Source organism: Corvus cornix, chromosome 6 (assembly GCF_000738735.6).
Source record: "Corvus cornix cornix isolate S_Up_H32 chromosome 6, ASM73873v5, whole genome shotgun sequence".
Classification (NCBI taxonomy): domain Eukaryota; kingdom Metazoa; phylum Chordata; class Aves; order Passeriformes; family Corvidae; genus Corvus; species Corvus cornix.
In genome coordinates, this window is record NC_046336.1 from 34,377,665 (window position 1) to 34,391,445 (window position 13,781).

The 13,781-nt window shown below is 46.3% G+C and overlaps 1 protein-coding gene across 17 annotated transcripts in view; it reads left to right on the forward strand.

Annotated features, from left to right (window-relative positions):
* PCDH15 (protocadherin related 15) overlaps window positions 1–13,781 on the forward strand; it is a 633,986-nt gene that overhangs the window by 483,036 nt on the left and 137,169 nt on the right. For all 17 annotated transcript variants that reach the window (XM_039553538.1, XM_039553554.1, XM_039553537.1 and 14 more), the window contains 3 exons: window positions 2,200–2,334; window positions 3,245–3,394; window positions 12,945–13,138. In XM_039553538.1, coding sequence (XP_039409472.1) covers window positions 2,200–2,334; window positions 3,245–3,394; window positions 12,945–13,138 — 479 coding nt within the window. The remainder of the gene's footprint in view (window positions 1–2,199; window positions 2,335–3,244; window positions 3,395–12,944; window positions 13,139–13,781) is intronic.

Below are 13,781 nucleotides of genomic sequence, written 5' to 3' on the forward strand. Positions count from 1 at the left end.
TAAATAGTCACAAGTCTTCAAAGGTATCCTGAGTATCACAAAAATGCTTTTTAAAATTAAGAAGTACCTCAGGTTTGAACTGTGTGCTTGAAATGCTCCTTGCAGGTTGCATGTGAACCCTTTTGTGTGGACTGTGATCATTTTCTACTTAAAATTCCATGCTAAACAATTTGCCAGAGACCCAGTAATGCCACCAGAAATCACAATGCTCAACTCCAGGCCCCAAAATAAAATAATTTAAAAAGTTATTGGAAATAGTGTTGGCAGTGTAGCTGGGGTTGTTTTCTCTCACGTGAAATGTTCAGTTAAGTCAAGCTGACTTTTCAGGCAGCAAAAAAATGGGATAATAATGTCTAGGATCCCTGTTAATAATGTCAAATATCCCTGCTAGTAATGTCCAAGCATAACAGTGCTTTTCCAGACGAAGGGAATAAATTGCTCTGAGTCTCTGACATGCCTGGGAGGTGCTAAAATAGGCATTGATTGCTGTAAAGGCAGTTTCCATTCCACACTAGGAGAACATTTCTAAGACAAGGATAGCAAAGGAATAGGACACATTACTCCAGGAGAGTTTGAAATCTCCATCATTGTTTTTTCTCAGGAATAAATTAGGAAAAAAGTGCTGTTTATTAGTGTTCAAAAGGACATGAAAGCAAGAACTGCAAAATTAACTGGGGCTTTTGTAAATTAAATTCTTAACTGACTTTATAATGTCTACAAAATGAACAATTATGGGCAATTACCTTCCCTAAGTCTTCCTGGAATGAAGAGGTTGCTGTTTGCATTGCTGGCTGTAAAGTGAATTTTCATTTTCCTGGGAGCTGCAGTCTGCAGCAGAGCTTTAGGCACTGAGGAACCACTTGTGTGGAACACTTGGAAAATTCTTTCTCATGGCTTCCTGGAATGGTTTCTCATTTAAATAGCAGAATCTTTGCTTTTGGGGCTTTATTTGGGCTCACTAAAAGCAGTTTCTGTTTGCCCTGGTGCAGGTCCCCCCTGGTTGGGTGCTGGGGACCTGTCCTGTGCTCCCAAGGGTTTTAATCCTCCAGGAATGGCACTGATGGAGTGAACCTTCCAGAAGAGCTTTGGATTCAGAAAGTGTTCAGAGAAGTAATGCTCCTTTGGGGATTATTTGCTGAATTCAGCCTTTCTCCTTTTGGGTTTGTTTCTGCAATTCAGCTGGTTCTCCCCATGTCCTCCTCTGTAGGGCCGGGATTTGTGGAATGACGTTGGGAAGGAGCTGGTAAAATCTTGGATTTTCTGTCATTGCTGGTACCACTCCTCTGGTTCCTCATCTCCACATTCCTGGGGGCAACTTAAAGCAGTTTTTATAGGACTTGTCTCCCAGCCTTTTCCATTTTCCTGGAATTTGCATTCCCCTCACAACACAAATGAGCTCTCTAACTCACGAGTGAGAGCAGGTTAAATTAACCAGATTATGCACAAGGACACAGAAAATTGTTGGAATACTCTGGGCAACAAAAGGTGATGTGGTTTGTTTGAAGACTTTTGTAAAATCTGATCAGTTAAAAACACCTCAAAAGAGCTGGAGATCAGGAGTGACCCAAGTCCTCAGGAAGCCATGAGTAAATTTACAATGCCTTTTTCCCCTCTCTTTACCTTAAAATGTTATTTTCAGTTCATTTGGGATGTTTTCCCCCCATCAGCTGAGAGGTTCCTAATTCTGCATCAATACATTTGGATTCTTTCCGAGACCTAAAGAGACCCCCTGAGCTGCCTGTATTTTGTGTGGCATTCACCACCCGTCATTCTCGTTGTTCATTGCACCAACCCAACTGTTTTATTGCTCTGTTAATCAAGTTCAGCTTTGTTTGGGTTTTAATATGAAGAGAAATGCTTGAATCTGGTTTCTTATATTAAGTTGTGTCTGGCTTAAAATTACCGTGTAACAGGAGGGAAAAAAGGCACTTATTTAAAACCAATACAGGTATTCGTTTACTATTGGGTTTTCTTACTCTAGTGGTTTTTTAATATGTTTTTCATCAAGAAGATTAGATTTTTAGGCCAGCAGTGAGGTTTTTTACCTTTTTTCTTTACAGTTTTGTAGATTTGTAGTCACAGCATTTGTGCTTATTTAGGTTTCAACTAAAAGGAGCACCTGTAGCGAGTAATTGGAGACTTAATGTACCTCTGAGTTTATAATAAAATGCTCTTTGTTTCATTTGATACTGTTGAAAGACCAAGGACCCGCAGCTGCATCTCTTCCTGAACGACTACACCACGTTTTTCACTGTGACTCAGAGTGGCATCACCCGCTACCTCACCCTGCTGCAGCCCGTGGACAGGGAGGTCCAGCAGCTCTACACCTTCTCTGTGAGTTCCATGCCCTTGGAAAACCCTCCAGGCACTGCTCGGAGCAAGTGGTGGGAAAGGATCAATTCCAGCATCCTTGAAGTCATAAAATGGCTCAGAAGAAGGAGAGCAGTGAAGGATGAGTGGGTTAAGAGCAGCATTTTAGATTCCCCTACCAGTACCATCCTGGCCTCAGGATTGGCCTCTGCTCCTCATCCCATCCAGGATTTGCGTCCTCCTTTTTATTCCTGGCCTTGCTTTTCTCGTTGCCTTTTTTCCCCTCATCCCTGAAACATGAGCCTTGTCTTGGGCTTTTTGCTTTATTTCTATCCCAAATAAAAAAAAATTAGGCTGACAGCACAGCCAGAAGTGTTAAAGAAAAAAAAAAAGAGGAAAAAAATGCTGAAATGGATTTAATATTCCCTCAGGCTGTGAGTGAACCCCTTAACAGCCCTACAATGATTTGGAAGTGGGCTGTGGGCAAACCCAGCCCGTCTGCAGGGGTTCCCAGTCTGTGCCTCCCTATTTTCTGTCCCTTTGCCATTGGAAAGGAGAGCTCAGATCTCCTCTGTGGAATAAGAAGAGCCCCCAGCTCTGTAATTCCCACTTCCAAATGTTGTCCAGGAGGTTTAACAGAGCTCCTGCGTGTGTTGATGCCCAGGTGAGACTCCATGGACTCAACAGCTCCTATCCCAGCCCTGTCCCTGGGAAATTCCAAGTTATTCCCTCTCACTTCTACAATGGAAAGGTTTGGATGGGTTGGCTTTGCTTTTGCCCTGAGTCTTGCACGTGCAGGCTCAAGCTCTGCTGAAACCTGATTTTGGGTTGTCAGGCTGTGTTTTCTCCTATTGGAACTGTATTTCTCTTGGAATTGTGTTGAGAACACACCATTAAAACACATTCCTGTCCTGCTTTTTTTGTCTCTCTCAAGATGACAGCTTCTGATGGAGTCCAGGAGAGTGTCCCAGTGACTGTCAACATCCTGGTGATCGATGCCAATGATAATACCCCAACCTTCTCCAACATTTCCTACAATGTCAAGATCTATACGGATATGAGGCCTGGGGAAGGCGTTATTAAGGTAATTTCAGGGCTTTTATTACCTCTGTTAACTCACTTTTGTTAGCAGTACATGGCTTTGTTCATCTAAATTGGAAATGCACTGAAACCAGCTAGAAATGAAGTTTGTGTATCTGCATCCACTTCGTTAATTAAATATCTATTAAAAAATTGTTGAGACTAAATGTCAGGCCGGTCTTATCTGTAGAGCTGCAGCTCAGCTGCTTCCTCTGAGCTTCCACAAAAACTTCTTATGTTGTCTGTTTGGGCTTCAGCAAGGCCTTTGACACTGTCTCCCACAGCATACTCCTGGAAAAGCTGGCAGCCCACGGCTTGGACAAGAGCACTCTTCTCTGGGTCAGGAATTGGCTGCATGGCCAGGCCCAGAGAGGGGTGGTAAACGGTGCTGCACCCAGTTGGGGGCCAGTCACCGGTGGTGTCCCTCAGGGGTCTGTGCTGGGGCCAGTTCTGTTCAATATTTTACTGATGACATGGATGAGGGTATGGAGTCTACCTTCGGTAAATTTGCAGATGACACCAAGCTGGGGGCATGTGTCAATCTGCTGGAAGGTAGGAGGGCTCTGCAGAGAGACCTGGAACGGTTGGATGGATGGGCAGAGTCCAACAGGATGAAGTTTAACAAGTCCAAGTGCCAAGTCCTGCACTTTGGCCACAACAACCCCTGCAGTGCTACAGGCTGGGGACAGAGTGGCTGGACAGTGGCCAGGCAGAAAGGGACCTGGGGTGCTGGTCGACAGCCGACTGAACATGAGCCAGCAGTGTGCCCAGGTGGCCCAGAAGGCCAACGGCACCTGGCCTGGATCAGGAACAGTGTGGCCAGCAGGACCAGGGAAGTCACTCTTCCCTGTACTCAGCACTGGTGAGGCCACACCTCGAGTGCTGTGTCCATTTCTGGGCCCCTCAGCTCAGGAAGGACGTGGAGACGCCTGAACACATCCAGAGGAGGGCAAGAGGGCTGGTGAAGGGCCTGGAACACAAGCCCTGTGAGGAACAACTGAGGGAGCTGGGGTTGTTTAGCCTGGAGAAAAGGAGGCTCAGGGGAGACCTTGTCACTCTCTACAACTGCCTGAAAGGAGGTTGTAGCCAGGTGGGGGTCGGGCTCTTTCTCCAGGCAGCAACTGACAGAACGAGAGGACACAGCCTAAGCTGTGCCAGGGGAAGTTTAGGTTGGATGTCAGGGAAAGGTTTTTTACTGAAAGAGTGATAAAGTTCTGGAATCGTCTGCCTGGGGAGGTGGTGGAGTCACCGTCCCTGGATGTGTCTAAAAAAAGATTGGATGTGGCACTTGGTGCCATGGTTTAGTTGAGGTGGTGTTAGGGCATGGGCATGGGTGTTAGGGCATGCACAGGGTTGGACTCGGTGATCTTGGAGGTCTCTTCCAACCTGGTGATTCTGGGATTCTGTGATTCTCAGCTGAAAAATCTCAAAAAAAAAAATTCTCCTTTATTAGCGAGACTTTGAGATAAAACATTTTAGGAGAAGAGGCAGGAAGTGGAATAGGACATAACCAGGGATGTTTTCCCACTCCAGAAAACCTGCTGGTTTGTACAAGTTTGTTTGTAGAGCAAATGAGCAATGGAAAATGGGTTGAACATGGACCCAAGAGAGAAGCAGTTTCAATTAAATTTTGCCAGCACTGATTTATGTTGTAGTGCAGGACTGGAGGTGAATCCTTGTGGCATTGAAATTAATGGAAAAAGGCTTTTTTGGGGCAATTCTTCCAAGATCTCAGCCCTGCTCTGAGTGCTGCCAATCCAGATGGATGAGAAGACAAGATGCCATTGGTGGCATTCCAGAGTGGTTGAAGGCAGTGGGAATATTGGGAAAATCAATTTAATCTGCTGACCTAAGGATAAAAATGCCATTTTCTGAACCATAATCAGGAATTAATTTGAGGGTAGCAGTGATGAGGAGAGGGCTCAGTGCCCCTCCTGTCCCCTCCTGAGCTGTGCTTGTGCCTTTGCATCTTCAGCTCTTCCTTGGTGTTATTTTGTCCCCTTGTCAATTTGAGCTACAGGTGCTTAAAAACCATCCCATGGGAGAGCCACAGAGGCATTTCCAGCAAGATTTGGGGGAAAGAGAAAAGCTTGAAGCACAATTAAATTCCTTCAAGGCTGTGTGAAAACAAGACTCCAAATCCTGTTGTCCTGAAGGAGCCAGAGAGCGTGAGGCAGAAAATGTTGCTAAATGAGATTTCTTCTGGGTAAAAAGAATGTTTTCTACTCTGAGTTGGCCTTGAGGATGCTCTGAGCTGCCTGTGTTAATGATTCCTGGGATGAAGCAGAGCAGCTCCTGGGCTTGTCTGAAGCTGCTGAAGTGTTTCTGTGCTCGGAGGGAATGTGCTGCTCTCCAGCTCTCAAACATGTCCTGGTGTTGCAGCTGCTAATGTGTTCCTAGCCTGGAGGCATTCAAAGAGCAGGAGGACACATTTCTTGGGAAAACTGAGCCAGAGCAGGTTATTTGGGAAAGGAATAATGGGGAAATTGGGCCTTTAGCTCACCTCTGCTGAAAAATTAAAATTCTGAGAGTGAGGTTTTCCCAAATCCGTGCTTCTGTCTGCACAGTCAGCATGTGGCTGCTTCCAGGTTTTCTAAGTTTATAATCTGGCCAGAGGGGGAAGGTAGAAAATCCTGGCTGATTTGGGAGAGAGGTTGTTTCTCAACTCATCCTACATTGCCAGATGATCTGAACTTATCAATGACCTGGCTTAAAAAAAAAAACTAAGGGTCAGGTCATAGGATTTCAGTGGACTGGTGATGACACCAGAAATAAAGAGGGCCCAGCACAGGAGGGACCTGGAGCTGCTGGAAAGAGTCCAGAGGAGGCTCCAGGATGAGCAGAGGGATGGAGCAGCTCTGCTGGGAGGAAAGGCTGGGAGAGCTGGGATTGTTCAGCCTGGAGAGGAGAAGGCTCCAGGGAGAGCTCAGAGCCCCTTGCAGGGCCTGGAGAGGGACTGGGGACAAGGGCTGGAGGGCCAGGACACAGGGAATGGCTTCCCAGTGCCAGAGGGCAGGGCTGGATGGGATATTGGGAAGGAATTGTTCCCTGGCAGGGTGGGCAGGCCCTGGCACAGGGTGCCCAGAGCAGCTGGGGCTGCCCCTGGATCTCTGGCAGTGCCCAAGGCCAGGCTGGACACTGGGGCTTGGAGCAGCCTGGGACAGTGGAAGGTGTCCCTGCCATGGCAGAAGATTGGAATTGGATGGGCTTTGAGGTCCTTTCCAACACAAACCATTCCATGATAAGGATTTTGGGCTGCTGCACTGTTCGGGAGGTTGCTCAATCTTTAGACCTAAAATACCCATTTTATTTCTATTTATTTTTACATATATATATATAAAGACTTTATGCATATAAAGGCTTTCTAATGACTTTCTCAAAAGCCAAACTGATATTTCTGTCCCATTTTTTGAGCCCTAGCACGGTGATTTTGGGGCCACTCATCTTGTTCTCTGCATGAGGAGCAAACTCACCTTGTACCCTACCCTCCCTCCTGGGGTGGGATCCTTTGGGATCCTCTGCTGGGAGAGGATGCTCAGCTCTTGACAGTTCCCAGAGCAAAAGCAGTTCATAAAACCACTTTGTGTGATCAGAGAAAGCAGCATAGAAAAAGAGCACTGACCTCAGAGAGTCTGGACAGTCTAATAACCATTTATAACAGTCAGACTGATTTTCAGCCTCTTGGCTTTTATTATCCTTAGGGTCATATTCTTATATTTCTTAGAATTTTTTTTTTCCAGAGTTCAATTGCATGAAAATGTGCAATTAACATGGACAAATAACCCCAGTTTGTGCTTTCTTGCTGCCCCATTTTGTGGGACATTGTTTTGATTTTACTCCTGAAAAAAGCCCCAAGACATAATAGTTCTTAAGTTACTTGTGTTTGCTGTCTGGTACACTCTTCTAAAATAAAGGAAATTCAAAATTTCTTAGGTTCTGCTGGAAAATAGCCACAAAGAACAGGAAAATATATTAATTACAAGCAGAATTCAATTTTCCCCCCATTTTTTCCTTTCTGCCTGGATGGTTAGACCAAGGAATCTCCTTTCTTTCCCTGTTACCTTTCAGAGAAGTGAGAAAAACAGGTTTTATTTCAGTTGTCTCCTCTCAGTAGTTATGAAATTGTCTCAGGCCTTGTTTGAGGAGTGTTAAGTTTCAAAGTCTGTATATTTTGTTCCTTTCAGCCGGAGAGTTTCTCATCTGAGTTTTCCTTCTCCTTCCATAGGTATTTTATCGTGCTCCCCAGGAGTTTCTCAATTGAGAAATCTGTCCTTTAAAACAGTTACATAATAGCTGTCACTAAAAAGCTTATTAATAGTAAACCTAGTAAAGTACTTAATTCCATCTTTTTTATGTCATTATATTTTTGCTGCCCTGTTTTCCACTGCTGTGACTCAGATCTCGAAACGAGTCACACATCCATCGGTGGAGTTTGCAGCTGGGGTGCAACAAAATTTCATCTCAATCATTTAAATCCACTTTTCTTCTTCAGACACTTCTCACTTTTCTGTTCAGGATGCAGGGAGCAGGGAATATTGAGCAGGAACATGAGAGAGCTGGGAAGGGACAGAAGGTGGCAGAAAATATTATTCGCCTAAATCTTGGCCCGTGAGGAGATTTTTTTGTATTTTGTCTTTACAGGAAAACTTGTGGACTGGCCTTAAATGTAATTCATGGAATCATGGAATGGTTTGGGTTGGAAGGGACCTGAAAGCCCACCCAGTGCCATCCCTGCCATGGGCAGGGACACCTTCCATAGGTTGCTCCATCCTGGCCTTGGACACTGCCAGGGATCCAGGGGCAGCCCCAGCTGCTCTGGGCACCCTGTGCCAGGGCCTGCCCACCCTGCCAGGGAACAATTCCTTCCCAATATCCCATCCATCCCTGCCCTCTGGCACTGGGAAGCCATTCCCTGTGTCCTGTCCCTCCAGCCCTTGCGAACAGTCCCTCTCCATCTTTCCTGTCAGCTCCTTCAGGTCCTGGAAGGTCACAGTGAGGTCACCCTGGAGCTTTTCTTCCACAGGCTGAACAGTCCCAGTTTTGCTCTTCTTACTCACCAAAATAACCTATCTCAATTTATCCCTGTATCTTAATTTCTTACTGATTTCCTGGTGCAGTGGCACGACCCACATTCAGGGGCTCTCTTCCAAGAGCAATTAAATAACTCCCTGACTGAAATGGAGAATAAAATACGCTGGGGATCAGTACCCTGTTCCCCACTGGAACAATTCTGTCTGGCAGCACATGTGCAAGTTAATTTTTAGAGGTCCTGCCCCAGCTTGGCACAAGTTCTTGATTTAAAGCTCTTAAACCTGCATTGTGCCATAGAACAGCAGGCCAGTTTAGAGGGAATCTTAAAATCACGGCATATCTGCAGCTGGAAGGCACCCCCAAGGATCATGGATCCAACTCCTGGCCCTGCCCAGACACCCCAACAATCCCACCCTGGGCATTCCTGGGAGCGTTGTGCAAACACTCCTTGAGCAGCCTTGGGGCTGTGACCTGTTCAGTGCCTGAGCACTCCGGAACCTTTTCCTACATAAATCCTCATAAAAGTCATCTCCAAACCCCACTTCATGTTTTATTTACCTGTTTATTTGCTACTCTTTGCCTTCAGCCTGTCAGGTAATTAATTTCCATCTCCAAAGCAAACCTGATTAGCAGAGAGAGAAAGCAAAACTGGGCTGTGTTTGGAGTGCTCAATGTCCCTGCGGACTCAAGGAAAAATAATGGATTGAGACTTGATGAAACGTCTGATGAGGTAATGAAAAAGTATTTTAACCTACTCAGAGATCATTATGTGGGGTTGGCTCAAGTTCGGGAATATCTCCATAACAATCCTGGAATTTGTCCATCACGCTGAATCTGTTGGAGGCTGCTGGGAAGGTTGGTCATCACTTTCCTCTGTCCAGGGCCAGGTGAGCACAAAGGTTGCTGTGAAAAGGTTCCAAGTCAAACATTGAAGCCCAGTTTGTCCAGTTATGAAGTGAGTCTGAGCAGGGTTTATAGCATGACCAAGATGTGTCTTTGTAAGCTTAAGGCCATCCTTCTCCTTTTCCTCCAGAAAACCCCTCCTAAATCTCCTTTTTCCTCCAACTAAACCACTCCTAAATCTCTTTTTCCTCCCAAGAAAACTACTTCTAAATCTCCTCTCCCTTTTCCTCCCAAGAAAACCACTCCTAAATCTCCTTTTCCCCCAACTAAACCACTCCTAAATCTCCTTTTCCTCCCAAGAAAACTACATCTAAATCTCCTTTTCCTCCCAAGAAAACCTCTCCTAAATCTCCTTTTTCCCCCAACTAAACCACTTCTAAATCTCCCTTTTCCTTCCAGGAAACCACTTTTTGCTGCAGCAGAATCCACACCTCTTTTGCCAGACTTTCAGGACATTAAGTGTTGATGCAATGGAGCTGATCCTGCTGGATGCAAAGTTTTTTAGGAGACTAAAAGAAAACCATGTTTTGTTCTTCTCCCTGTGTATTTTAGCCTGTGTTTCTCAAATCTTGTTAGCTATGGAGCTCTATCAGGCTGGGACAGCTGGAGATGGGATTCTTGGAATCAAATTTTATGGCAGCAGTTAAACTTTAATTCTGTTTAATCCCAGGTTCGATTCCTAGTTTTGCCCCCAAAATGTTTTTCAAATCACTTATCTTTCCAAGCATTCCATATTTGTAGGTTTAATTAACCTGCTTAATCTCTGTGTTTGTGTAGTCAATTAATTTTCCTTTTTTCATGTTGTCACAGTAAAAACTGGCCTGGTTCCAAGTCCTGTCATTAAATCCTTAGGGCCCCTTATTTAGCATAAAGTCTTTATTTATCTTTTTTGTGTGTGTGTGTGTTACTTTTGAATTTCAGCAGACAAGGTTTTTACAGCTCTGTCACTTGGGTGGATAATTATTCTCTGCAGGGTTAATTAACACACCCAGGTATGTAGAGAAGCTATAGAATGAGTGATTAAATTGCAGTTTTCATAGGTGGGTTTCTTCAGAATTCCAAAAGAAAATACAGAATGAGGTAGGTAAAAAAAAACCAAAAAACCACACAAATATTAATTTGTTTTTTAAATTTCTAAGAGGAGATGACCTCTGTTCCATGATTTTTGGGGCATTTCAAGGATTTATCCCATGTTCATTATACAATGTGTCCCAAAATGCCATAGGAGATGAATTAAGATTTGTTTCTAAAGCTATGGTGGGCTTAGTTCTTGATTTGGAGAATATTTTTGACTCTCTACATGAAATCTTGTATTTCACAGAGCCTCTGTGCATAAAGGACCACGATTATCTTGGAGAGCAATTAGAACCCTGAGTTTTTCCCTGGAAGTGTCCAAGGCCAGGTTGGATGGGCCTCTGAGCAGCCTGGTCTGTGGAAGGTGTCCCTGCCCATGGAACTGGATGAGCTTTAAGGTCCCTTCCAACCCAAACCATTCCAGGATTCTGTAATTCACATCCTCCCCTTGGGCTGCATTCTTGTTTTGGTGACAAGCTTTGGTTTCTGCTCTTCCACTTCTGCAGCCATCCTTGGGCAAAGGTGGTGTGACAGTTCCTGGTGGTGGTTGGCAGTAGTAGGTGGTGCTTTGGCAGCTTTGGGTGATTGTTTTGGCAGCTTTGGGTGGTGGTCTGGGTGCTGGTTTGGCAGCTTTGGGTGGTAATTTGGCAGCTTTGGCTGGTGGTTTGGCAGCTTTGGGTAGTGCTCCGGGTGCTGATTTGACAGCTTTGGGTGGTTCTCTGGGAGGTTTGGGTGCTGGTTTGGCAGTTTTGGTGCTGGTTTGGCAATTTTGGGCGGGTTTTTGGCAGCTTTGGGTGGTTATTTGGCAGCTTTGGGTGGTTATTTGGCAGTTTTGGGCGGTGGTTTAGCAGTGTCGGGCGGTGGTTTCGCAGTTTTGGGTGGTTTTTTGGCAGTTTTGGGTGGTTATTTGGCAGTTTTGGGCAATGGTTTGGCAGCTTTGGGTGGTTATTTGGCAGTTTTGGGTGCTCTGAGCTGCTGAAGTTGATGTGACGCTGCTGTGGCCGATCGATGATTTTCTGTCGTCGTGGGGCAGGGCCATCAGTGAGTTCCTGTCCCTGACTCTGGGTGTCACGGGGTGACAAGAGCGGCCCAGGGCCAGAAGGTGAGGCCTCTGTTTGGGTGGCCTTGGCTCAGGGAGTGGTTGTTGATCCTGCCCTGGCCTCGCAGTCGGTGCCGAGGTTTTCCGTCGCCGCTGACATCCCACACTGCCGTCCTCCATCCCTGCTGCCCCAGGGCAGGAGTGTTTGCGTCAGAACAGCCACGGCAGAGACCTTTGACGAAGCTGCGTCTCTTCTTTTTCATCCTCACTTGAGGATCCCTGCAGGGAATCCTTCCTGAGGCTGGGATTGCTTTGGACATCCCAGGAAAGCTCTGCTGTCACCCCTGCTGGTGCCCTTTCCCATTCCCCACCTCCCACTGCTGGGAGCAGCAGAGGAGCCCATGGTGCCATCGTTCCCTGTCATTCCCACTTCCAGCTGTTGGCAGCTGGATGCACAGCCGGATGCTGTGGCCTCCTGGATGTTCCAGTGCTGCCCAGCCCACTTTGTGTCATTCCTTGTGCTGTTTGAGGGAATGTTGTCCTGCAGCATGAAAAGCCAGTTCAGGAACCTGTGTATCAGTTATCTAACTCTTAAAGGAGGAAGAGCCAACAAGGCCAGTCTGGACAGGGCTTGGAGCACCCTGGGATAGTGGAAGATGTCCATGGCCATGGCAGGGGGTGCAATGGGATGAGCTTTAAGATCCTTTCCAACTCAAACCACTCTGGGATTCTGTTCCATGATTCACTAAAAGCAAATATATTCCCTGGGCTCTAATTCCTGGCCGAGTGTGTGTTTGATTGTGGCATAAACCCACTGCCTTTCCCAGGGGGAAGGGAAGAACTCCCTCATTTCATTACGTTCACCATTAATACCAGGATTTAGATTTTTCTCTAAAAGGCAACGTGGCACTTGGGAACGTGGGTTAGTGGTGGCCTTGGAAGTACTGGGTTAAGAGTTGGACTTAGTGATCTTAGAGGGCTTTTCCAACCTGAATGATTCCATGACTCCAAGTGTTGTATCCATGCTGCTGTTTCCCTTCCACTTGTCTGCCATAGCAGTAGGTGCACATTAACACAAACATTGCTCTCCAGCTCTGCACAAGGAGGGCTTGGAATGCCAGGCCCGGATGTGAGACTTCCTGGCACTACCAAGGCTGTCATCTGCAAAAGTCAAAATAAATAAATACAATCCTCTCATTAGTGTTGCTGCACAAAAAGTGTCTTCTTCTCCCTTCTGCCTTTATAGGGAGTCTTACAAATTCCAACCCACAGAGAACAAGCTCGGTCTTAATTAGGTTTCTTAATTTGTACCTTAAAACAATTGGCTTGCACTCTTTAGCAGGCAGTTTTTCTCTGCTTCATGATGTTTTTACACTCATTGCCCTTCATTTCAGCGGTGTCTTTGCTGTGTGGTGCTCAGAAATCCCCGTGTACGTTCCAGGTGTTCGAGTGCCCCATCCCCCCTCGCAGGGCCTGTGGAAGCTGACGCTGTGGTTTTGCCTTGCAGCTGACGGCTGTGGATGCGGACGAGGGAGCCAACGGCCGGATTGTGTACGAAATCCTGGCTGGGGATCAGGGACACTTCACCATCGGTGACCGCACAGGCCTCATCACCATCGCCCCGGGAGTGGTGCTGGAGGTGGGGCGCTCCTACGCCCTCACGGTCAGAGCATCTGACAGTGCCCCCCCAGCACAGAGAAGGTAATTAATGCACCTGCTAACGAACCTCATCATTCCAGCAGATCAGCAGGAATACCTGGACCACACCCCCGTGGCTGTAAACGGCACTGGGATAAAATTCCATGACTCTGCTCTGGAAAAGTGGCACAGCAGAATTCTTGCCCTTTGTGGTCCTTGATGTTTCCCTTGCAGGACTGGGTTTTCATGATTTCATTTGCTTGCCATGGTCTGTTGTTAAAAGTTCCCAGTTGTGCTGTCTCTGTGCGTGTCCATTCGTTCATTGAGGTGAGGGGATGGAAAGAAGAAAGCAAGTGACAAGGGAGATGCTTTTTGTTCAGAAAATGCAAAAAGGAGCCGAAAGAATGGGGTTGCTGAGCTGGAGACCCTCTCCAGGTGCAGGGTGTGCAGTGTCCCCATTAAGACCAAAATTCCTAAGGGCACAATTGTCTCTGTTTTACCCCAGCTGATACAGAAGAGCAGGCTGCAGATTTGGGGTTTAGGCAGGGGGTGGAACAACGTCATCTTTAGGGTCCCTTTTAACCCCAACCATTCGATGATCTCTGTGTTCGAAAAGCAGCGCAGGTATCAAGCCCTGCTGACCTGTTTCTGTGGAGTTTGTGTCCTAAATGTGGCAGTTGTGCCAAAATGTCATTTCATGAAGGTG